Source organism: Nannobrachium achirus, assembly GCF_963921795.1.
Source record: "Nannobrachium achirus genome assembly, chromosome: 5".
Taxonomy (NCBI): domain Eukaryota; kingdom Metazoa; phylum Chordata; class Actinopteri; order Myctophiformes; family Myctophidae; genus Nannobrachium; species Nannobrachium achirus.
The window spans coordinates 39584840-39609151 of NC_137814.1; the positions used below are offsets into that span (position 1 = coordinate 39584840).

The 24312-nt window shown below is 43.2% G+C and overlaps 1 protein-coding gene across 1 annotated transcript in view; it reads left to right on the top strand.

The window, feature by feature from the left end:
• Positions 1-14079, top strand: part of LOC308285486 (small conductance calcium-activated potassium channel protein 2-like) — a gene marked incomplete at its 5' end in the record, with an annotated part of 86857 nt that extends 72778 nt beyond the window's left edge. The window contains 5 exons of the mRNA XM_080726255.1: positions 2744-2885; positions 3531-3641; positions 4224-4351; positions 10648-10717; positions 13751-14079. Of these exons, the coding sequence (XP_080582381.1) occupies positions 2744-2885; positions 3531-3641; positions 4224-4351; positions 10648-10717; positions 13751-14053 (754 nt within the window). The 3' untranslated portion in view covers positions 14054-14079. The remainder of the gene's footprint in view (positions 1-2743; positions 2886-3530; positions 3642-4223; positions 4352-10647; positions 10718-13750) is intronic.
• Between the last annotated feature and the right edge of the window lie 10233 nt (positions 14080-24312).

Sequence of the window (24312 nt, forward strand, 5' to 3'; positions counted from 1 at the left end):
GTCCCTAAATGCTACAGTTTGTTTTCACAACACAAATTTCCATGGATTCTCACAGAAGGAAATATTTATGATAAGATATTGTCATATATCTCCTTTCAAAAGAAGAACAATTATAAAAAACCCGTTAATCCAGTCCATTAATTGTAATATGCTAAATGCTGGCCTTTTTCTAATTAAATGAACACATACCCGATGTCTCTGGTTGACATTGGCACATCTCACTCATGTGACTTTGGCTGCTGACCTCACTCAGCAACAAAATGAAAATAAAATAAACAAAGGTTTAAATAAAACAATTCACAGGAGGCAAGCAGTAATCACCCCATGATGTGCACTGCAATGTAGTTTCAAATGCACTACATTGCAGATGCTTTTTTGAGAGTAAAAAACTAAAAAAAGAAGAAGAAGACATGCATGACATGCATGATCTGGGCAATTTGCCCCAGGAAATGTGCCAATGTGAACCAGAGACATCGGTACAGAACTTCTAGAAATTTCTGTTCCGTCATAGTCTGTCTGCAAAGGCATGACTCATGTCTCTGCCTACCTTGATGACAAGCTCGATGAAATTAACATATTAGTCAGTTGTCATTACAATATTTAGCCAGCTGATCAAGTTTAGCCCTCCCGGCAGCCTATCAAAGGGCAGCTGTTGTCGTGTTAAGATGCAGGTAAAAGAGACAGGGGTGTCAAATTCAATGATGCTCTTCCGTCATTTTGTTACTCATCCGATCCTACCCCCCCATTTACAAATGAAAGCCTGTCCCTGAAGACACACGGTTCCTATCTGCTTGGCAATACGGCAACATTTGTGGGAGGCGATTTTCATTTTGAAATGGACCCCAGGTTTTCCCCGTCGCTCCGCTGCTCTCAATATACTGGCTTTTTAGCATGCAGGATGCAGACATCTTATTTCTTCCTGCATGGTATTATATCGATTGCTTCTCTGCATGTCATTTAAGAGGCTTGAATACCACAGAGCACACACATGCTGTTTTTATAATTTTGAGGGGGGGGGGGGGGGGGGTGCTAAGAGGGACTGACTCCCCCTGACTTTGAGCATGAGTAGAGAGTTGAGAGTGGGAGTTTTTGAAGTGCTGAAGGCATGGTTAGTTCTATTCGGACATCTGATGTCGATGAACTGTCTTGGAGGAGGAAGATAACCGTCCTTTTTATGAAAATAACGTTGATGGTCTGGCCCCAGGTGCTTGAACGTGTACGTGTGCTGCACTAATTAGAGGTGATTGTTCCGACCATTTTGATTCCATGCTGGGCCACTGCTGGGCAGACTCCAGTCATTAGCAATTAATGATCAGACTCACGAGAAGCCTGGACAGACGGGCACAGAAATGCAACCGGGTTTCCCCTTTCAAATCAGATACTGTTCTTACTGGTACAGTAGGGGGGTGTACTGAATGGCTCATATTATTGCTCGAGTAAAGGCTACTCGTTATAGATTTTAACTCCAAAATGAAATGTTCTCTCCTCCTAGACAGCTCATTGGGAATGATCAGACGAGTGAAGTTGAATAGAGGGGGGTAAGGCAACTGTGCCTATGTGCTGGTCCCTTACACACTGCAAAGGGATGGAAAATGTCATCAGGATTGATTTTTGCAGTGTCTTTTTTTAAAATATAGATCTATCTCCATATTATGCACTTATTTGCTTTGGACTGACAATCAAGCATGGCTGTTTGCTACTTTCAGCAAACAACATGTTTGAAGTGATGAAGTGCATAACCAAACCTTTTAATCGGTAGTGCAAACTTGAGGAATATTTGTTGCAAAATGGGACTGATTACAATTACTCGTAATTAATGTCACAATATGCATACTTCTGGATGTATTACTGTAAAGTTTCTTGGGTGGTCACACAGAGTAAATCTGCAATTTTGTGTTTTGTCAAGTCACTGTCATTCTGATCATGTTTTTGTTTTCTTTCTCTCTGCTAATGAATAGTAAATGTAAGTGATATGGCTTCATACTGCTTACAAAAAATGTTGATTTCAATTGACAGACACTAACATCAACAGAAATCTCAACTGTTTCTGTTCAGGAGATTTCTTTATATTAAAATCAAGAGTTATTTAAAAAATAATCTTTTTTCTTTAACCCACTAAAAGTCGTTTTTTTTAGTACCAACATGCTATTTTCTTTTATTTCTCCACCCATCAAATGTGTACATCCATACGCCACCCAAAGAGCAGTGACTTCAGAGGGAAGGGGAAATTGGAATGCGTGACAGTACCCTCCGCAATTCCATCCAATTACTTCATGAAAGCATCCCCTTTTGCAATCCCATGAGCACAAACGTTTCACTTCTTTTCCTGTAAGCATTTCTTTCAGTCCCCAGAATGGATTGGGTTGCTTATCTTTAGTTCGCGTGCTATGAAGGCATGGCAACACAGGTCAACACCCCACACCCCCCCCCCCCCTCCCTGCATCACGTTGTCTTCCATCACCCCTAACAACCACGCAGTAAAATCCTGAGTGTGAATTTAACGCTGAAAGTGTAAAAAAAAAAAAAAGAAAAAACGGTCCCTCCCAGGTATGTTTTTACACTTACAGGGTTAAGCTAACACTCAGGACTTTACTGTGCACCAACGCTAACCCCACACTCACCTCCACTGTTTGGTTGGCACACAGCTCCGCTCCATTCTCCAAGCATGCTCAGGTTCCAGTGACAGTGTCTAGTTTCATTGATTGGGTATCTCCCTCTGCTTCTTTATCTTCATTAACCCCAGGTATCATGATAAACAGGAAGTGACCAGTAACTTCCTGGGAGCCATGTGGCTCATCTCGATTACCTTCCTCTCCATTGGCTATGGGGATATGGTACCTCACACGTACTGTGGGAAAGGCGTGTGTCTACTTACAGGGATTATGGTAGGTCCAAATCCGTCTCCCTCATCAGAGATGCGCTTCGTACATTATCACTAATTAATGAGATTGCTCAGTTTATTGCTGTCCGAAGTGTCATATTTTGTAAGAAGAGCCTTTATGTGATACTGACGGAACGCCCATCTCAACAGCCAAACCTTTTCCAACCTCTTGCTCCATCATGTTACTGCAGGGTGGAAACCTGTCAAAAAGCTGGACAGCTATGTCCATAACTGAGTGTTACTCGGCTTGTAGATCAGCTATTTTAGTATTTTTGCTACTTTTGTGTGACACTGCTGTACTATGACTAAGTAGGGCATTCATTTATGAAAAAACATATTCATTTGAAATATGGAGATAAGAGGTTTCTGCCCAACCTTGACGATATATTGTACTTTTGATCAATATTTCTGAGACCTTATTGTGTAAATATGTTTCTTAAATATTGTCATTATTAACAGTGATTCATCAACGTGAAATTCCTTATGTGCAAACTTACCCGATTCTGAATTCTGCTCAAGTAATTCTGATTCCGACTCACAAGCTCAATTATCTGATCATTTATGTACTGTCACCTCACAAGGGTCAAATATATAATGACACGGTTTTGGGGTAAGAATGTGCGATGATGACATGTCTTTATTGTGACAGGGTGCTGGCTGCACTGCGCTGGTGGTGGCGGTTGTAGCCAGGAAGCTGGAGTTGACCAAGGCGGAGAAGCATGTCCACAACTTCATGATGGACACGCAACTCTGCAAACGAGTGAGTACGAGTGTTTTTTCCTGCTGTGAAATTAATCCGATATTTTCCTTAAATCTTATTGGACTATACTGAGCACAGTGAGCAGCATGAGCTTAAATAGAGCGCCTTATTGTAGGCAGGCATTGGATGTGTGTTGCAGTGATAAGTGTTCTGTTCCCACGTCTAGCACCACAACTACAGTGCCTGAACTATCGCAGGTCTGGAACCATTTAAAACAAACTAGTTACTTTGCAGATATAAATTATAATATTATAAAACATACTTAAAACACTTTAGCCCTATTTTATACCATGGATATTTGAAAATAGCCTATCTACAAGCTCACAAAGGCGTCGCATCGCGGCGCGTTGTGAGCTTCTCTAATTTCCAAACATTTTGCATTTTTGGTACTTTAAGTACATTTTGATGAACACTTTCATACTTTTACTCAAGTACATTTTGAGTTCCAGACTTTTACTTGTATCAGAATATTTCTACATTGCAGTAATGATACTTTTACTTGTAAAATATGTGAGTTCTTTTTCCACCACTGTCTATTACACACTTTTTGAACGTCCTCCCCTGTCCCTCCTCGACTCGCAGGTAAAGAACACAGCTGCCAATGTACTCAGGGAAACATGGCTCATCTACAAACACACCAAGTTGGTGAAAAAGATAGATCATGCCAAGGTGCGGAAACACCAGCGCAAGTTTCTACAAGCCATTCACCAGTAAGTACTGAATTGCATTGACTGGATGAAATGTGCCCTACAGTGAAAAGATTGAGAAATACTGAAATACACCAACTGACCATCATGTGAACAAACTATATTGTGAAAGTTCAAAAGTACCTGTTCCTAGATGTTTAATTCATTCCTTGTCTTTAATGTTGTTTGTGGTACAAAACATGTAGATGGTGTTTTTTTCCCAGTTTTATTGCAATGACCCTATAAGAGTAAATGTATGTTAACTGTACTTGTGAATATTCCGTAGCATCATAAGTAGTGTTTGTTACAATGTCCTTCCCTAGTGTTCCTGTGATTGTTATATGCATACACACACACACACACACACACACACACACACACACACACACACACACACACACACACACACACACACACACACACACACACACACACACACAAAGGGATGGGGCTCGAGAACCGATTCTATGTTGGAATCAATTCCGAAATTATCGTAAATCAATTAAGTTTTGGTTTATCAATTCTCTTATGGATTATTGCGGGACCTGATGTGACATCATGACTTGAGAGGCGAGAGTCATGTCACTGAAATCAAATCACTGGCACAAACATTTGTAATAAAGTTTTTGACTTCTGTTAAATTGCCTAGAAACAAGGAACATGCATGGACATTTCAGTTGAAGCTAACATGCTCTATGCGAAAAATTAAATGAAAGCGATAGAGTGCCCTAGATTAGCACCAATTTGCCAACAACTATAAATAACAGAAAAGGATCGATAGTGGGATCGAAAAGGACCGATAAGGGGATCGGAATCGCTAAATGATTACGCACGTGAGCGTGCACACAAAAGGCACGCATACGTTGTCATGCGTTGTCACTGTCAGGCAGAAACCTCTTATCTCCATATTTAAACCTTTTGTGTTTTTCTGTAAATTAACATCCAACTTGATACCACAGCGTCACACCAAAGCATCTGAACTTTTGCAATTCTTAAATTTGAATCCTGAAAAGTAACAGTTTTGGACATATGAGGTTTCCCCCTGACAGAGACAAAACCCCTTTCATTTGCAGGCTCATGCCTGGCAAATGAATGGGGACTACAACACAAACTTTAAATGCAAGCAAACACGCGTGCATGTGCACGCGCACACGCACACGCACACGCACACGCACACACACACACACACACACACACACACACACACACACACACACACACACACAAACACCCACACACACACACAGGGCACACACTACATGCACAAGCTGTCCTTGGTCTAAACTACAGTGTAGTAATGTCACAGTCCCACTCCTATACCCCCCCCCTCTCCCTCCACCCCAGACCCTATACCCTGTGCTTACAGTGAGAGGTGTAATGGTTTGACCCGTGTTGTGAATGTCGTGGGTTTAAAACTCTGTACCTTGTGTTCTGTCCTTGTTTTGCTCTATCACCGCAGAGCTCAGAAGTAAGTTGAGTCTTCTATGTATCCTCCTTCCTCCTCCTGTCTCCTCTCTCTCCAGTCTACCTCCTCCTCCTCCTCCTCCTCCTCCTCCTCCTCCTCCTCCTCCTCTCTCCATGTCTACGTTTGACATGCATGAAAAAGAAAAAAGAAAAAGTTTGTTTTGAGAAATGCTGGATGCTGAATGTTTTTCTTTTTAGTTTCATTTATGTGTTTCCATTTTGAACCTCACCCTCCCCATAACCCTTGAATGGAATGATACTCACGAGCAACCGCATACACACACTCAGGTACGCACGCACATGCACACGCACACGCACACACACACACACGCACGCACACACACGCACGCACGCACGCACACACACACACACACACACACACACACACACACACACACACACACACACACACACACACACACACACACACACACACACACACGCACACTCTCACGCACACACACTCATACGTCCTTTTTTTGCCACTGACATTTGATGTGTCTTTTGGGGGTTGGGGCTTGTAGGCTGGACAGGTGGGGCTTGTCGGCCTGGCAAGTGGTTCATATTCCATCTATGGCAGTGGTTCTCAAAGTGGGGTCCAGGGACCCTCAGGGTTCCAAATGGACCCTTTCTGCTCTGTAAATCTGAGAGTGGTCCAATTTGGTTCCATTTGAACACTCTCAGAGTTATTGAGATCTAAAGGTTTGATAACCACTGATCTATGGAGTCTCCATGTGTATGATGTTTTTCCCATGATTAATATAGCTGCTCTGAGGCTATATTAACCCATCCTCTACACCTGATGTTGTTGTGATGATGTTTGACGCTCACGCACGGCACAACACACACATTGTGCTGTACTGTATTGCAGGGGTCTTCAACGTTTTCAGGCCAAGGGCCCCTTAGCACTGAGAGAGATGAAGCAGGGACCCCCACTACATATCGTATAGTTGCAGATTAAACAGATTATACAATTTAGACTTGACAGCAGCACTATCATCTGTGTAGGCTGGATTAATGTGTATTTTCATATATTTAACCACTTCAACTGTCAATACCTACTAGTCTGCTCTTCTTTTCCCTCTACACCAAACCTCTGTGCCAAAAAATAGCTGATCTACAAGCTCACAACACCTCGCAGTGTTGTGTAATGTTTCACTAAGAATAGGGATGCTAGGGTTCAAGTGATCAAACATGATCACACAAAGATTTGGCGGACCCCCTGTAGTAACTCTGAGGACCCCCTATAGGGGTCCCGGACCCCCTGTTGAAGACCCCTGCTGTATTGAAATGCTTAATTTATGTTTTGGGGGTGTTTTTGTTTTTATAATCGTTTGACTGACATCAAGACAATATGGCATTTTTGAGCTATTTAACACTTTGAAAGCATTGAAAGGATCATCAGGATCATCCTCCCATCTTATACAGGGTTCGAATGTGGGGGGAGGGGGGGATATGCATATTCATGTTTAATAATATCACAATTTAGCCATTTCATTTAAAAAGAATATTGTCAACCACATAGACCCTGGTGGCCCTGTTTTGGGAAAGTTTGGGAAGTTTTCAAATGTTTCTATTGATTTTATTGATTGATTTTAATTCAGAGCATTCATTTATAAATTAAATTACTTATAAAGAAATAGACAGCTCACATGGCTTACACGTCTCCCCCCCCCCCCCCCCCTGCATCGAACCCTGCATTAATGTAACAAGAGGTCACTCATTAGAGAACTGCTTGACCACTTTAAACTCTCCATTCTAAACATACCTGAGTTTACAAGCTCACATAGTTGTGAGCTATTATATGCTGACTGTTCCCCCAGAATACGGGGGTGCTGCGTGGGGTTCAAATGGTTAAGGCCTCCCATCTCTCAATCTGCCGTGATCCGTTGATTTACACATTAATGAATGCCCTTGAGTGTCATTCTGGCTCATAATTAAGGGAGATTCTTCTTAGGCCGCTATTCCAATACCTGTGTGTGTGCAAAGCACATGCATGAGCGGTTCTTGGGATGCTAGAAACGTAATTTTATTATAAAGAAGACATAAGGCATTCACAACATGTCATTTATTGTGATGTACTGGCCATTTGACATAAAACATTTTCTAAAGCAATCTTCACTCTGCGTCCATGCTTATGCTCACCAATGCATACACACAGACATACATACATACATTACAGAACACAATCACACACACACACACACACACACGTGCGTGCACACGCGCACATACACGCACACAGTCACAGAACAGTCCCAATTCCATGCAGGTGCATGCTTAGTGAAAGGCTAGTTCGTCTACCAATCAATGATCGGTGTGTGTGTGTGTGTGTGTGTGTGTGTGTGTGTGTGTGTGTGTGTGTGTGTGTGTGTGTGTGTGTGTGTGTGTGTCTGCGTGCGTGCGTGCGTGTGCGTGTGCGTGTGCGTGTGTTATTGTTGTAGTACTAGAGTCTATGACTCGTCTCAAGTCAGGCCTCGAGTCTGGATTTTTCATTGTCTCGCCCATGATTTTACTCTGGCTTGACTCTGTCTCGGGACTAAGGGGACTCAGGACTCTTCCCCCACCGAGTCCACTCGAGTCAAGAGTCACTACAATGCAATGAAATAATTGTGTCATACCCATATTATGAGGAGCCCATTCACATTAACATTATAAGAGAGCTGTCTGGCACTTTTCATGAATTAATTACTAGCTGATGTGTGTAAATGGTTTAGTAAGTAAACCCATAGTCCGTAAAATGTGTGTGCAATCTTGTGGCAAATAATAGCAGGAACTATAATCTTTGAAGATGTTAAATTATGTCCTGAGAACACCATGATGTTATACATAGATCTATCTTCTTCATTTTGCTCTCAAAGTGCACCAGAGGAATACATTTAACTTGCAAAGAAAAGGGATAATACCCACTGACCACCAGGTCTGACCACCCCCCACGAGCCTGCACAAGGCCAGATTAGATTAGATCAGGGGTTTTCAAGTGGGTGACGGGGCACCCTGGGGTGCCGCGACGGCAGTCCAGGGGTGCCGCGAGATAATTTGATAATATTTGGAATTTATTTGGACACTTGAAAAAATATTTAGTATAATTTTAAACTTGAAGTACAAAGTCATTTTCAGTCAGTTCTAACAAAATGTCTATTATCTCAACATTTTCCTCGCAAATAATCACTAAAATATTGTCACTGTCAGGCAGAAACCTCGTATCTCCAAGTTTCAAATGTGTACGTCTTTTGGTAAAAGCAAAGCCCTGCTTCATCATACAAGACTGTCGCAGTGTCGCACAAAACTAGTGAAAACAGCCGATCTACAAGCACACTGTGTAAACAGTAGATCTGCTGTTTTCACTAGTTTAGTACATTTTATAGATGATAAATACAAAACGAACAGTTTTGGGACATACAAGGTTTCCACCCGACAACGACAATATGCTATAAATATAAGGTGCTGGGAGTGAAAATTATAATGTCGGGGTGCCTCGAATTAAAAAATTGAATTATGGGGTGCCCTGACACAAATAGTTTGGGAACCCCTGGATTAGATAACTGGCAAGCCAGACCATTCTCTACATGCTACTTCCCTATACACTCTCTCCATTGTTTTATTTTTATATCATAATAATGTTTTCTCTAGGTGTAGGTCAAAGTCTCAACGTGGTCTCGAGCCTCTTTGGTCTAAACTGGGAGTCAACCTCCTCCCACGTTTGGACTTGACTCGGACGACTCGCCCCCCCTCGAACTTGGACTTGACTTGGACTCCTCTAGGTGGACTCGGCTACAACATAAGTGCTCTCCATACTGTCTCCGACCACCGAACCTTTCCAGGTGCAGCTTTCCGAATTCTAATTCGGTCTAATGCTTTTCAGAAGTTGCGAGTGACATCATTTGTAGATGAACCGGACCTTTCCGGCGAAAAGTTCGCTGGTCGGAGACAGTATGGACAGACCTTTAGTGTGTGTGTGTGTGTGTGTGTGTGTGTGCGCGTGTGTGTGCGTGTGTGTGCGTGTGTGTGTGGTGTGTGTGTGCGTGTGTCTGTGTGTGTGTGTGTGTGTGTGTGTGTGTGTGTGTGTGTGTGTGTGTGTGTGTGTGTGTGTGTGTGTGTGCGTGTGCGTGTGCGTGTGCGTGCGTGTGCGCATGCGAGCGTGAGTGTAAAATAGAGAGACACATGAAAGCACTGAGGCAGGGCATGTCATGTTTCTCAACAAAAAAGAAAATCTGTTTCTCTCCATCTTGGGTGAAAGGGGTTGGTTTTGGCATCTGTCACAGATTTTGTTAGTCTCGTACAGAAGCGTATTGCGTTCTTTCTAGATATTTCTCGCATGATCTGCGAGATCTTTTTCTCAAAATCAGCAAATTCCTTTGCCCCTCCCCCATTATAGCATATTCATGTTCTTACTTAACAATTAAAGATCATGCAAAAGCAACCTATCTTCATGTGGCCTCGAGGATGTCTGTATTTTGAGGAAAAAGATCACGCGATAATCTGGAAAATATCTTGTTATTGCAACCCAAAATATCACAACGCCATAGAAATGCATCCCTCCAGAATCAACGTAATACACTTCAGTATATGTGCATGTTTTTGGTTGGTTTTGCATTGACCAGACTGGGAATGCGTGATATATACTGTATGTATATAAGCATATGTATATATTTATTATGCATGCAGGCTGTCCTTTCTCTCTGTCTTTCTTCTCAACCAATGAGAGAGCCTTCCTTTATAAAACATGTGTAACATGTGTTGTCTTCTGTCTGCCCCCCTCCGTGAACCTCCAAAACATCCTCTTCTCTCTATCTGTCCACCTCTTCCCTCCCTCTCTCCTCATGGGACGTCCTGCACCTTGCTCCTCCACCCAGACTGCGCAGTGTGAAGATGGAACAGAGAAAACTCAACGATCAGGCCAACACCTTGGTGGACCTGGCTAAGGTGAGGCTATACCAGGGGTGGGCAACTTTGATGATGGTGAGGGCCACTATATTTCCACCTTCACTCCAGAGGGCCACATTGCATATTGCTACGTCCTACTTTGTCATTCTAGTATCTCATACTAAAGAAGCAAAATAGCAGATCTACAAGCTCAAAACGCATCGCGCCTGCGATGCGTTTTTGAGCTTGTAGATTGGCTATTTTTGCTTCTTTTAAATTGGAAACCCTGAATTATTTTTTGTTCTTTTTTAAATTGGAATCCTGAATTGTAACATTTGATTTAATTTCAGACGCATTTAGTTATATACTCATGTTTAACTTTATGAACCTAAATACAAAATACATTGGACAAAAAAAAACATTTTAATACAATTATACTAGTCATTCTTCTAAGATAGACTGACGGAATTAAAGCAAGTCATGTTTGGAAATGTAACAGCTGAAATCAAATATATCAGTATTCCGGTATTAACCTGCGGGCCGCATTAAGTGAAGGTGGGGGCCGCATGTGGCCCCCGGGCCGCCAGTTGCCCATGTATGGGCTAGACCATCACATCGGTCGTCCTTGATGCGTCACTCATTTGTGCGTCACTCGTTTCCTGTACGTGTTCGAAACTGCAGAAGGGTAAAAAATAAAACATGGCAGGCTATAGTGAGCAGCGCAGCGGCAGTTAATAAAATAGTAGTTGGAGCTGAAGAGCCAGAAGAAGACATGCATGCACTTGGGTTTGATCTTAAGGACGAGATCAAAGCATGAATCTACGCAATTTACGGGCCTCCGTTTGAAAAAGTCCCCTAGAATATAATGAACCTGTGCCTGTGTGTGAGAGGTGAACCCTGTGCACCACTTCACTGGCCTGCACTGCTGGAACCAGCTGACCTAGCAGAGTGGGGGGGGTGGGGGGGGTGGGGGGGGGGGGCTCAGCTTCAGCTATGGTTTCAAAGGGAAGCGGGAGGCTCCTGATCATTTGATGTATAGGTGGCATTTGCACTCCAGCTGCCTATTTTAAAATGTTCTGAGGCTGCCTCCTTTAATGTGTGTTTACTTGCCCTTCCTCTGCTGGCTGCATGGTCAGAGGTTTGTGTGTGTGTGTGTGTGTGTGTGTGTGTGTGTGTGTGTGTGTGTGTGTGTGTGTGTGTGTGTGTGTGTGTGTGTGTGTGTGTGTGTGTGTGTGTGTGTGTGTGTGTGTGTGCACACCCAACAGCAGTCTAACCTCAACCTGCAACAGACCTGCTTCATATAGTAGTGTACTAGTCACTAGTGTACCACCATGCACCCCTTTGAGTTCTACCAAATGCCATAACATACCGGTATATGAAATAGGATTCATTTGAAGAGTGCGTGAATTCTTTAAAGCACTGTAGTATGCGGCACGTGAAAAAGGTATGTTTCCATGCTATGGTAACACCCGGGATTCGAACATCTTAACCGTTTAAGGGGAATCCCCTGGGAACATACCACATGTATGCTCTAACAACGTGTTGCGGGGTCAAATCCCGAGCCCGGCGACCTTTGTTGCGTGTCACTCCCCATCTCTCTGTCCTTGATATTAACCCTACTAATATCAATAAAGGCATAAAATCCCCCCCAAATATACAAAGAATTTTAAATAAAGATAGATGTTTCTGAATGCTTCTGGTCTTCAGGCAGAGGCTCTGAGCCACTCTGCTAGTAGGAAGTAGAAAGACATAAAGCCACTTAATGTTCACACTGTTCAACTCTTATACCGGTATGTAGACATACACAACCATCAAGTCTGAGATATGGGTTGTGTTAGATTTCCCCAGACGTATCGGTAGGCAGAGATCTCTGAGGATTTGGCTTTGCGAGGACTAAGTTGCAGACCACTCCCATCATTGAAGCATGCACCGAGTAGAGTGCATCTGTGAGGCCAGTTGTAGTTGGAGCTAATGACATGGCTATCGGATGTTAATGACCAATTAGAGTTTGATCATTTAGATCTTAGCTCCTCGTTTAATTAATCAGTGTCCTTCCTGACGTGACATCATTCATGCTTTTCATTTAATACGTGTTATTATCGTAGCCATTTTAGCCATTTGGAACATGTGGAACAAAAAAAAAGAAAAACAAGGTTTGCATGTTTCATTACCGCAAGGGGCTTCAACAGGGGGGTCCGGGACTCCTAGGGGTCCTCGGTTGCTACAGGGGGTCCTCCAAATCTTTCTATGATAGAACATTTTTTCTCCTTTTTATTGCGACTGTACCGGTAGGTCACAGTTTACTATCAGAACCGTCGCAGAGCAGTCTTCCAGATGGGTAACGCCTGACACTGTGGTTCCCCTGACACATCACTGTGACATCACAGGTGACATCACAGTGATGTCTGATACTCAGAGCAGGGATCTCCATATATTGTCATAAACAGGTGACATCACAGTGATGTCAGATACTCAGAGCAGGGATCTCCATATATGGGCATAAAAGGGATTCTGTTAGGGATCTCCATATATGGGCATATGAGGGATTGTATCCCAGATGATGACCTGTTAGGCTGTTACGAGAACCACACTAACAGAATCTATATATGGCCAAGACAGATGGCGTCTTACTGGTATTAACCACTTGAACGTCCATATTCTGAGAACTTTAGCCAAACATAGCAGATCTACAAGTTCACAACGCCTCATGTGAGTACTATTCCCACCACTGACCCTCCCTCCCAGGCACGTGGCACACATTGACATCAAAGGGGGCTTGAGCCCCTCCCCTTTTATCCATCTGTAAAAAAGTGCCCTCTCCAGACCATGCATGCAGTTTTTACTATGGTGAAAGAAATGCAAATGCCCACACTCCATGCCATACCTGAAGGCACCATTCAAGAGAATTAATTATCTTGTCCAACCTCTCCTGAACTTGAATACAGCATCTCATGTTAAAAGAATTGCCCTCTCCGTGTAAAAATCAAGCATCGAAAATATCTGACCTCCAAGCTCACAACATGTGAGCTTGGAGGTCTGCTATTTACGATATTTTCACCAAACATTCTCTGCACGTCCCTGCCCCCTCCTCAGACCCAGAACGTGATGTATGACCTGGTGTCGGAGCTGCAGGAGCGCAGCGAGGAGCTGGACAAGCGCATCGGCACGCTGGAGGACAAGCTGGACTCGGTGACGGGCAGCCTGCAGGCGCTGCCCTGCCTCATCTCCCAAGCCATAAGCCAGCAGCAGCAGGACTTCCTCAACGGCTTTGTGCACCGCTTCCGGCCCGCCTCGCAAGGCTCCGATGCGGGCCGCTCGGATCGCTCGTGGACCTCCACCGCCCGGCGGCGGCGCTCGCCCTCCACGGCCCCGCACACCTCCTCCGACAGCGGATAACGCTGGCAGACACCCCCCCCCCTTCTCTTCCCTCCCTCCCCCCTCCTCAAAAGCCCCCCAAAAACCTGTCATCATCTGCCATCTGAAATCACTCCACTCCAGCGACTCTGTGTTTGGAGGTCACACTGAACCCTGTATCTTACTGACTTTGTCCATCCATGCCCTCATCATCATCATGCTCTCCCCTCACACCCGTCCCTGCCAACCCCCCCCCAACCTCCCCCTCCCCAACTCCATCGCCGGACATCGAATCCAAAACCCAGTTATTCTGTGACTGCGTCTCTCAGCACAGAACTGAATCAGAGCTACTCCAAAAGAACAGAGGAAGGTATGAAGACTCAAAACAAGGAGAATCACCATACACACACGCACATGCGCACACGCACACACGCACACGCACACACACACACACCACACACACACACACACACACACACACACACACACACAAATACACACAAATATATACATACATACAATAGTACAACATACAAATTCATGCAATCCCTCCCCTTCCTAAAACAAACAAACAAACAAACAAAAAAACTAAAGTAAAAAGTGACTTTTAAAAAACCGAGATACAGTAGAGATATGGTTTATGTTTTAGCCATTGTATGGCTGTTCAAGTTAGCTTTTTTTGTAAAAGCCCTTGTATAGTTAAAAACAAATGACTGAGTTCAGGGTCGCTGGGGTGAGAGCTGGCTATCACACCGGAGAGTCCTTAAACCAAGAGGGGGGGGGGGGGGGGGGGGGGGGGTTGGTTTGCGGAGCGAAAGGGTTTACTTGCTGGCCCACTGCAGCCATGGAGGACAGAGGTGTCCAGCTTCCATCCGTCCATCTGTCCGTTTGGCGGGGGGGAGCGAGTAAAAAACAAACAAAAAAAACTTTGGACTCCCTTTCAAAAGACTAGTGTCATGGATTCTTCCCATACTGGCCAAGGTGACAGTTTGGAGAGAGCCACCGAAAGCTCTGACATCAGCGCAGTCTGTCCTGAAACGCACTGAAGGGTGGGGATGGGAAAGTGTCATGCTAAAGAAGAAGAAAAGGGGATGCACATGGCATTACTACTGAGTAGGAAAAATTTACACAAATGCCAACTTAAGGTTTCAGTTTCCTTGTTCTTACCAAGGGAAAGTTGAGAGCGACTATCTTTTTAGTTACATATTGACATGTGATTTTTCAGTGCCTGAATGTATAAATAGTAGAGGGTTATTTAATTACTAATTTCAGAGCAAGGTTTTTTACGATGTTAACAGTCTGAATACAAGCATTGCATTCCTTTTTCAGATACATTCCTCTCCAAAAACTCAAAGAAAATGTCTTAATGTATTGCATAACATTGCCTCCATTACACAGTAACTCAATGTTTTGATTTTCCCCTTTTCTATTTATACTAACACCTTAAAAATGAGAAAAGCCCAGAGAGAGAGAGAGAGAGAGAGAGAGAGAGAGAGAGAGAGAGAGAGAGAGAGAGAGAGAGAGAGAGAGAGAGAAGAGAGAGAGAGAGAGTGACAGAGATGGCTTTAGAGAGACATTAGAGGGTATCTTTGTGAGAAAGAAATAGTTCACTTTTAGCTCAATTCTGCACACTCATACACAAAATATTATGTAGTCTATCCTTTTTCACCACAAAATCAGAGCTTCCACTGGTCTTCAGATAATGGCATGGCTTGAGGTCTACTGGGATGTTTGTCCACATGGGCACAAGATAAGAGCCGAACTGAGAAACCTACCCTACCCCTTTGCATGGTTCTGTGCAAAAATGATGATGGAGCAAAGATTCCTTTGGATGGCTTGATGATTTATTAGATTCTTTGATTTTACAATGCTTAAACTTTTGTTGGTTTGTTTTATTTTTTTATTAGGATACCTATAGGATTTCTATCGTTGCAGAATCTAGAGACCTGCAGTAATGTGATACTGTACACCACAAGCATTCCCTGTTTAAAATGACGTGAAGAAAAATTCATATTAAAAAAGAATCCTGAAAGTAAATACAAATAAAAGTGCTGAAGACGCTTTGGTGGTTATAGAGCACTGAATTTGGTCCCTCAGCGAGCCAAACGTTATAGTACATTATACATTGTACATTAGAGAACATTGGACTGTGTCCTGTAGGCTAGAATGAAGAATCGTAAAACTGGTAAAGAATCATGAAACATGCTCAGCGTTGTGGTGATTAGATGTGATTTTATTTTTTTGGTTTTGAGGAGAAAATACGATTTTAGGATTCCCAAAGTTCTATCTCAATTTTCACAAGGAGCACGTGCAACTTGTGTTGCTGCAAGCAGGACGTAGCTGGGTTAGCGTGTTAGCATGCTGTATAAAAGTTTGTATGGTAGATAGTCTGTCTGCATCTGAGCAAACCAAGGCCCCATTTGCCAAAACGAGAAAAGGTCATCTTTATTCTACAACCCAGTGGACACATGGATCTTAATTCTAAAGCTGCTTTTGGTTAACCACTTAAGCCCACTGATCAGGGTCCTCCAGGGATATAGGTCCACTAGTATATCCTTTCACACCAAATATCTTAACTACAAATAGCCTAACTTTAAGGCTTCTTACACACAGTAAAGTCACCTGCCCTCTCCTCGTCCGAGGGGAATGAGGGGGGAGAGTGGAATCCAATTAATTCCCTATGGAAGTCACATGGTTTCATGCCTCTTCCAAGCCTCTTGGCTTAAAGCGACGTCGCCCTAACCCAAGAGGCATGGAAGAGGCATGAAACCATGTGACTTCCATAGGGAATGAATTGGATTGCACTCTCCCCCCTCATTCCCCTAGGACAATGACAGGGTACCGGTATATCACTCTTTAGTGTGAATGCAGGCTCAGGCTTGTTGATCTGTGATTTTCCCAGAATGTTCGCCGCCCAGAATAGAGACGCTATGTGGTTAAAACTAAGTCAAAGCCTGTGAGAGAGCAGGTACATTACCAACACTCACAGGTTCTGTGCTGGCCAAAGAGACCACTTAACCTAATAACATATTCAGGTTGCTCTGAATGGGACCTAATCAAGGAATCTTAGTTCTTTAAAAAAACTTGAGTTAATGAAGCATGAGTCTTCAATAACCCCTCACCCCCTCGCATCTCGTCCCACTCCAATTCACTCTTAAGAGCTACGCTCCAATAGGCCTCTTCAATATGAAGGGACCTTATCACTCCATTACTGTCTCTGAGCTCAGTGTCAATGAGTGTCCTTCAGTGAGTCAATACTTTTGGACACGAGTGTAGGACTCAATGCTTGATTATGACCTCGCTGGCCGTTCCAAGCGTATCTGGGTCTTCCACCTCTTCATCACTATCGTGATTTAGTCTCTTGTTTGTCATCTGTCATCATTAAGAACCTTAAAGACATCAATGGAGTCCTCATCATGCCCATAGAAGATTCCCAAAGGGCCTGCAGCAAAGACATTTGACTGTTTCCATAGAGAAGGGAAAGGAAAGAATGAAGAAACGCCAGGGAGCCTCCGGGTCGTGCCCCGTGTTGCACTTAGCGTGTAATATTCTGTAACACCAGGACACATCACAGATGCTTGAGTGTCTTCCCCAGAGAGAAGGGAGAGCACTGTCATTAAGGACTTCATCCTTCATCTAGGAGCGAGAGACGGAGAGGGAAAGAGAAAGAGAGATCAGGGGGCCAGTGTGAGAGGAAGATGGAGAGAGAAAGAGGGCAGCATAGAATGGGAAAAAAGAGATGAGACAGATGTCCATTTTGGCCCATGGGGCTTGGAGAACATCAAGAGTGGGCGTCCCACGAATATGACCTCATTGTAGATGTCACAGAACAAACGGGACAACTGCCATGCCGCAGGGGGATACCCGGCCGGCCAGGCAAACACACAGCTTGTTATACAGTAGGAAAACAATATGCAGTATAGAGAGGATACCAACGTCTCTTAACCACTTTAACCCTAGTGTCCCTTTTTTGGTGGGCAGGTCGTTGTAGGCGAACATTTTCCAAAAAAAAGCTACAAGCTCACATTGTGTACAGATGAGATGCATTGTAGATCGTCTATTTTGGTAATAAAAAAAAATCCAATCCAAACATCCATTTCAATCGTTGGAAAAGAAGGCTTAAGTGGTTAAACTTATTAGAAGAACATTTTTTTTCTCCTTCAGAGCATTTTGTTTCCCTCTGATGGCTTAGTTTGCTATTCTATTATTTTTCATGTCATAGTTCACACTCTTTTGTCTTTTACCTCTTTTTATCGAATCAACAACGAAAGAACTGCCCAAATGCCATTCCAACGAATTTGATGGTGATCTGATTTTCTCCATTACAAAAAAAGAAATAAAATATGATTACAGTCACACTTGATCGTAGTGAAACGAGGGACATTCATGATAATATTCTGATGATGGTAGTCAAGTGAATAGAAGTCCATCCCACAAATGTTTTGCTATCCAGAAGAGTAGGCTTTCCTCGTAGAGCAGGCATCAGAATGTACATCTACAAAACAAAAACAGAGTGGGGAAAAAACCCAGAAAACGTGAAAAAAATGTAAACCGTCATTGTTCTGTGTACACTGCCACATAAATACATAATGTACGTAGTAGCACTGGAATAAATCAACTTTTAATGGATGGCAAATGGGTTTTACATGGTATGTTTCTCTGTATGCTGTACGCTGTTCCTTCATTTTGCAGGTGAATTTTGTCCTAGCAAGGAGAGACATCAAGGTCAAATCATTAAAGACTATCTTCAGCTATGTGTGGGCACAACTCTCATCTTTTTTTGGTCAGTGTTGCAATTCTTCATATCAATACATTTTCATTGTAGGTATTTTGTACGTCTAGTACAGTGGTTCTCAACACCGACCCACACATAATTTTGGGGGGTCCCCAGATGATTTATGTGTAACATTGTTTTCTCACTCAACAGTAAACAAACCACCATAACGTTTAAGTGTATAGAGGGCATATGCACATTTCTAAAGTGACAATTTAAGGACTTTTTAATACTTCTAAAATGACAAATTAAACATTGGCCAAATTGTCAAATATTAGAGGTAATTGTGAAAATAGCCGATCTATATGCTATTTTCACAATAGAACCGTGTCATACAAAATGTAATGCCTCAACTCTTGGTGCTCGTCAGATTTGGGGGGTCGCTGCCTGAAAAGGTTGAGAACCACTGGTCTAGTAGGTACAATGGGTACAATGGATGGGTGAAATGGGTACAGATGACGACTGGTACAACTGGTTATGCATAACTGGAGGAGCATGTGTCTGGCTTTGTTGATACTAAACATTATACAAATACAGCCCTCCATATGGACACACAGCTGCATCCACTTAACAGCCAGACATCCCTATTTTGGGCATGATGTCATTAGTCAAAGAATTTGAACAAAATAAATAGCAGATCTACAAGCTCACAAGGTGACCTGTGACATGCAAAATGCACACATGCACATTATTCTCTCGCTCGCTCGCTCGCACGCACGCTCGCACGCACGCACGCACGCACGCACGCACGCACGCACGCACGCACGCACGCACGCACGCACGCACACACACACACACACACACACACACACACACACACACACACACACACACACACACACTCTCAGGGCAGGGCAGGCCAGGCCACACCTCACCCATTAATGTAAAACCTTGCTTAACGAGCAGCTATTCATGTCCAAGTGTATAAATGATGCTCAGTGTGGTTAATTATCCACCACCCAATCAGCTTGTGGCAACAAGCCAATATCCCATTGGAGCAGCAGGTCATGCTGTAGTTGTTGCTACAGTACAGTACAGTACAGTACAGTACAGTACAGTACAGTACAGTACAGTACAGTACAGTACAGTACAGAACCCTGTAGTTGCAAAAACATACTCATACATTTAAGTTTTAAGTAAATTTCTTATTTTTATCAATGAATTACTGATAATTACTGATGATTAAACATACAGATTCAGTACTCAGTACTTTTCAGCCTTCCTGGAAATGTACTCGAATAAAAGTAAAATATTTGGCCTAGGAAATGTACTCAAGTAAGAGTAATAAGTACTAGTAAGACACCTCAGGGCGACAAGCGACCTTGCGCCATGTCTTGGCCATCTGGCCAGTGATGTTACCCATATATGGAGACCCCTGGTACCCATATATGGAGATCCATGTACTGCATATGGAGATATGCTGTGAGAGCCCAAACATGCTTACTCAGTTATTCGTTTTGTGGAATTCCTATGACAATCCCTTTTATGCCCATACATGGAGATCCCTGTCTGTAGAACCAGCCACACACATAGGGGCTGACTTGGCCATCTGCCTTGGCCATATATGGATTCTGTTAGTGTGGTATGTGGCCGATGGCCTCCATGAGCATTCCCTATGAAGTCCTGTTTAGATATGGGCTTAATATTGATGACAACAGTTAACTCCATATATGGGCATAAAAGGGATTCTGTTAGTGTGGTTCCCCTGACATCAGTGATGAGCGTGATGTCAGAGTGTCAGAGTGGCAAACCCTGTCAACAAAACTATACATTTAAAGTGTTCATTCCAATGGAATATTGTGTTTTTTGAAGAAAAAAAGAAAAGGGAAAAATAGTGCAAATTCATAAAGGAAAGGGTCAGAGACCCTGTTAAATTAATTATTTGAATGTATGGCTGTTAGGGAAACCACCAGCATCCTCTGTAAAGGAACAAATAGGTTTGAAAAACAGTCTCATGGGAGAAACAGTCCTCCATACTAGTGCTGTGTGTGGACAATCCTTTGACTTTGAAAAGACGAGGGACAAGAATGAGATTGCAGGGTGTGGAGGATCACCCAGGAGTGTGAAAAGGTCCTTCAGGGACAATTCAGCAAGGAGGGGAAGTCATTTATTGAATTACGTGCCTACTTTGCTATCAGCCCGGTGGGTTACTTGCTAGCAGCTGCATTATGTTAAACACCCTTCCCTATCACTTTCTGCTAACGTGGTTTGGCATACACTGTGGGAAATCAGCTAGGATAGGAGTATTGATCCAAGGGGCAGTTTTTGAAAGTCAGAGAGGAAAGGGCGAAGAGACGTTTCTGTTCAAAGAATGAGGATTATTTTTGCACTCCATTTCAGCATCCATCATCTCTCTCTCTCTCTCTCTCTCTCTCTCTCTCTCTCTCTCTCTCTCTTGCTTGTTCATGCTGAGATGTCTGATTTTAGTTGGATGAACTGATACAAATGAGCTTGTCTGTATAGCAGGCTGCCATAGCTTCCCCATTTCATTTTGCAATGAAGGTGAAAAGAACCCATTTTAGAACGGCTGAGCCATGTGTCAGGACTTGAGCCATGAACCTGTGTGTGTGTGTGTGTGTGTGTGTGTGTGTGTGTGTGTGTGTGTGTGTGTGTGTGCGTGCGTGCGTGTGCACGCGTGTTTCTAAAGCATTTGTCCTCCGCTTGACAGAATCGCTCTAGCCAAGGCCATTGATTTAGATCTATGATCATATCTCGCTTGCCTTTTCAGAAAAGTCGCGCATGAAATTTTTCAATTTTGCAGATTGGTTTTCTCTAGTCTTCTACCTACAGTCATATTGAACGCTGACAACATCACTCTCTGACTTGTCTAAATTGGAATTGTGTCATCTTATATATCAACTCCTACACTAGCCATCAAAGTTACTAGTGCCATTGATCTATAGGGGAATGTCCCCATACAGAAAAGGATCAGGGACTTCATTTATAAAAAAAAAACAGGAGCCGAGGATTCACAACAACATTGTAAATACATAGTAAATTAGAAACGCACCCACCAGGGTGCAAAGGTTAATCATCTCTTCAGAGCAGTCATACTGACGAATTTCCCAGTTGCACCATGCAACATTCATGAAAATCATAGCTATAGCCAAGTAACTTGTAGTGTAGGTAGCTACTGATTTTGAAAGAGAGCTTTTAGTGTAACCGAGTTACTTTTATGAAAATGAACTAGTAACTACAGTAGCAAGCTACATTTGATTTTAAAAGTAGCCTGCCCAACACTGTTCCTGTAAATGTGTTTAAAATAAACTCACTGGCTGACAATGACTCACTGATTACATTGTTTACTACAAAAATGGAATTTTGGGAAACGTGTATCTGTGTGTTAATACTGCACATTCACCTGGGACAGGCATGACAACGTTGACAATTTGATTAAGTACTTATTGAGTGACTGCTTAGTCTATGGGATACATTATTTCTTGATTCTCTTATGTCTTCGAGACCACAACTGTCCTATGTAGCCCGCCTTAATGTGTCCTTACTGATATTATGGAGCCCAGGTGTGTTTCTAGCCACACATCTGGTGCCAAACCTGCACTTGAACCTTCTAGTTAAAGGTTAAATGACATTCTGTTTTTACCAATCATAAAAGTCTTTGCCCTGGTCCTAAAAACATGTTTTAAAATGTTTAAACTTGAAAATCCACTCCATGGAGCCATGGTCTCTCTCTCTGTTTAGGTGTCATGAAAAACGGTCTGTCACCTGAAATACTCTATAATCACCACCAGGGGAGCCTCTCTCTCCCACTCAGCAGTTCTCAAACTGGTACCCAAAGTGGCCACTGGCCACACGCACGCACACTCACACACACACACACACACACACACACACACACACACACACACACACACAGAGGTCCGCCCAGCTCCAACACAATGACCGAGAGATGCATGCTCGCAGACGCGATGCATGTGTTTCGCTGCTTTGCTTTGGTACAAGACACACTGTGACACACACACACACACACACACACACTGACACACAGAGGCTGAGCTGAGCCCTGACGAGGCACACACAAACAGCATCGAGAGTCGCGAGTGTTTTTTTCTTCCCCGGGACCGACGTTACCGGATCTCTGTGGTTACATCTGTACCCCCGCGGAGTTCAATTTAGACCGTACGCGGTAACGTTATAGCTCTGCTCCGCGCTGCAGAAACACTTCACGGTCCTTCTGTAGTTATTATAGTAACATATTTTGTCTAAATGCCTCCGTTTAGAGAACCACCTATTGCTTGTGTTATCATAGCGTTTTACTGTCTGCTCTCTGAGTCGCCGTGCCCGTGTGTTCCACGTGGAGGGAGGACAGGGCAGCGTGGAGTTATAGTCGGCTGCTCCACGGTCCACGGAGCTCTGCCCCCGGGAGAAGTGCGCTGTCCTCGGGGACTCGGTGATGAGGAGGGAGGCGCTGCCCACGGACCCAGCCAGGGCGAAAAATACATAGCGATATATAGCGATTTTCATTATTTCACAAAAGCATAAACTGACTACTTGATATGAAGGATATTGATGTAAATAAGATATCCGAATGGGTAAATATATTTTATATGCCCATATTTACAATTAAAGGATAATATAATGTAAGAGGTCACTTCCTCAAAACTTGGGCTGTGGAGAAATACAGACAGGGACACTGGGAGAGGGGAGAGAGGTGAATCGACTGACGACGTATGAGTCCAGTAGCCAATGAACTGCGCGTTTGAGACTCATTATGCAGAAACCAGCACAAACACACAGATAGCAGGAAAACCACTGCATGTCAAAAGTTGCGTTTTTTTTGGTGTAATTGAGGCCAGGAAACATTAAAAAAAAGCATAAAAAACTCAAAATTTATTTTTGGATGTCACCACCCCTTTAAAGTAAACTGCACCTGAGTTGCCTCTCTACTTGGACTGCTTTTATCTGTCTATGCCAAATCTCTTCACCAAAGGAAATCTCTACTTTTGGCTAATGTTCCCCCAGGCCCAGAATATGGATGCTGCAGGGGTTCAAGTGGTAAATATTTTCATACCTAAACACAAGCAGGGATGTTTCACCTGATAGACTGTTTGCAGATGATGGCACTATGCTGAACCGCTGTCGCTTGAAATACAAATGGTGGTGAAGTAAACTGAATCGATACGCAAGTAGAGTTGATATTCACACACAAAAATGGATGTATGCTTGCTTGCATTGTTCATGGTTGTTTGAATTGATCTAAGAAAGAAGAAATTGGAGAAATGGCTTGCTAACTGTCTTGTGGAGCAGAATCTGAATGTTACCCGTGTATACAGTGACTGACAACAGACAACTTCATGAAATGATTGTGTTAAACTGCCCTTTATACCAGACTGTGATCAATTTTCTCAACAGGGAAGAGAGACAAGAAACAGGGAGGGAGAGTTGTGGAGTGACATGCAGCAAAGGCAAGCTATAAGCAGATGCTGTATGAGCATGTAGCTAGAGGTGTTAGCAAAAACACTCCTTGACTTTCAGACAATCAACATGTGCATTCACGAATCCTAGACTT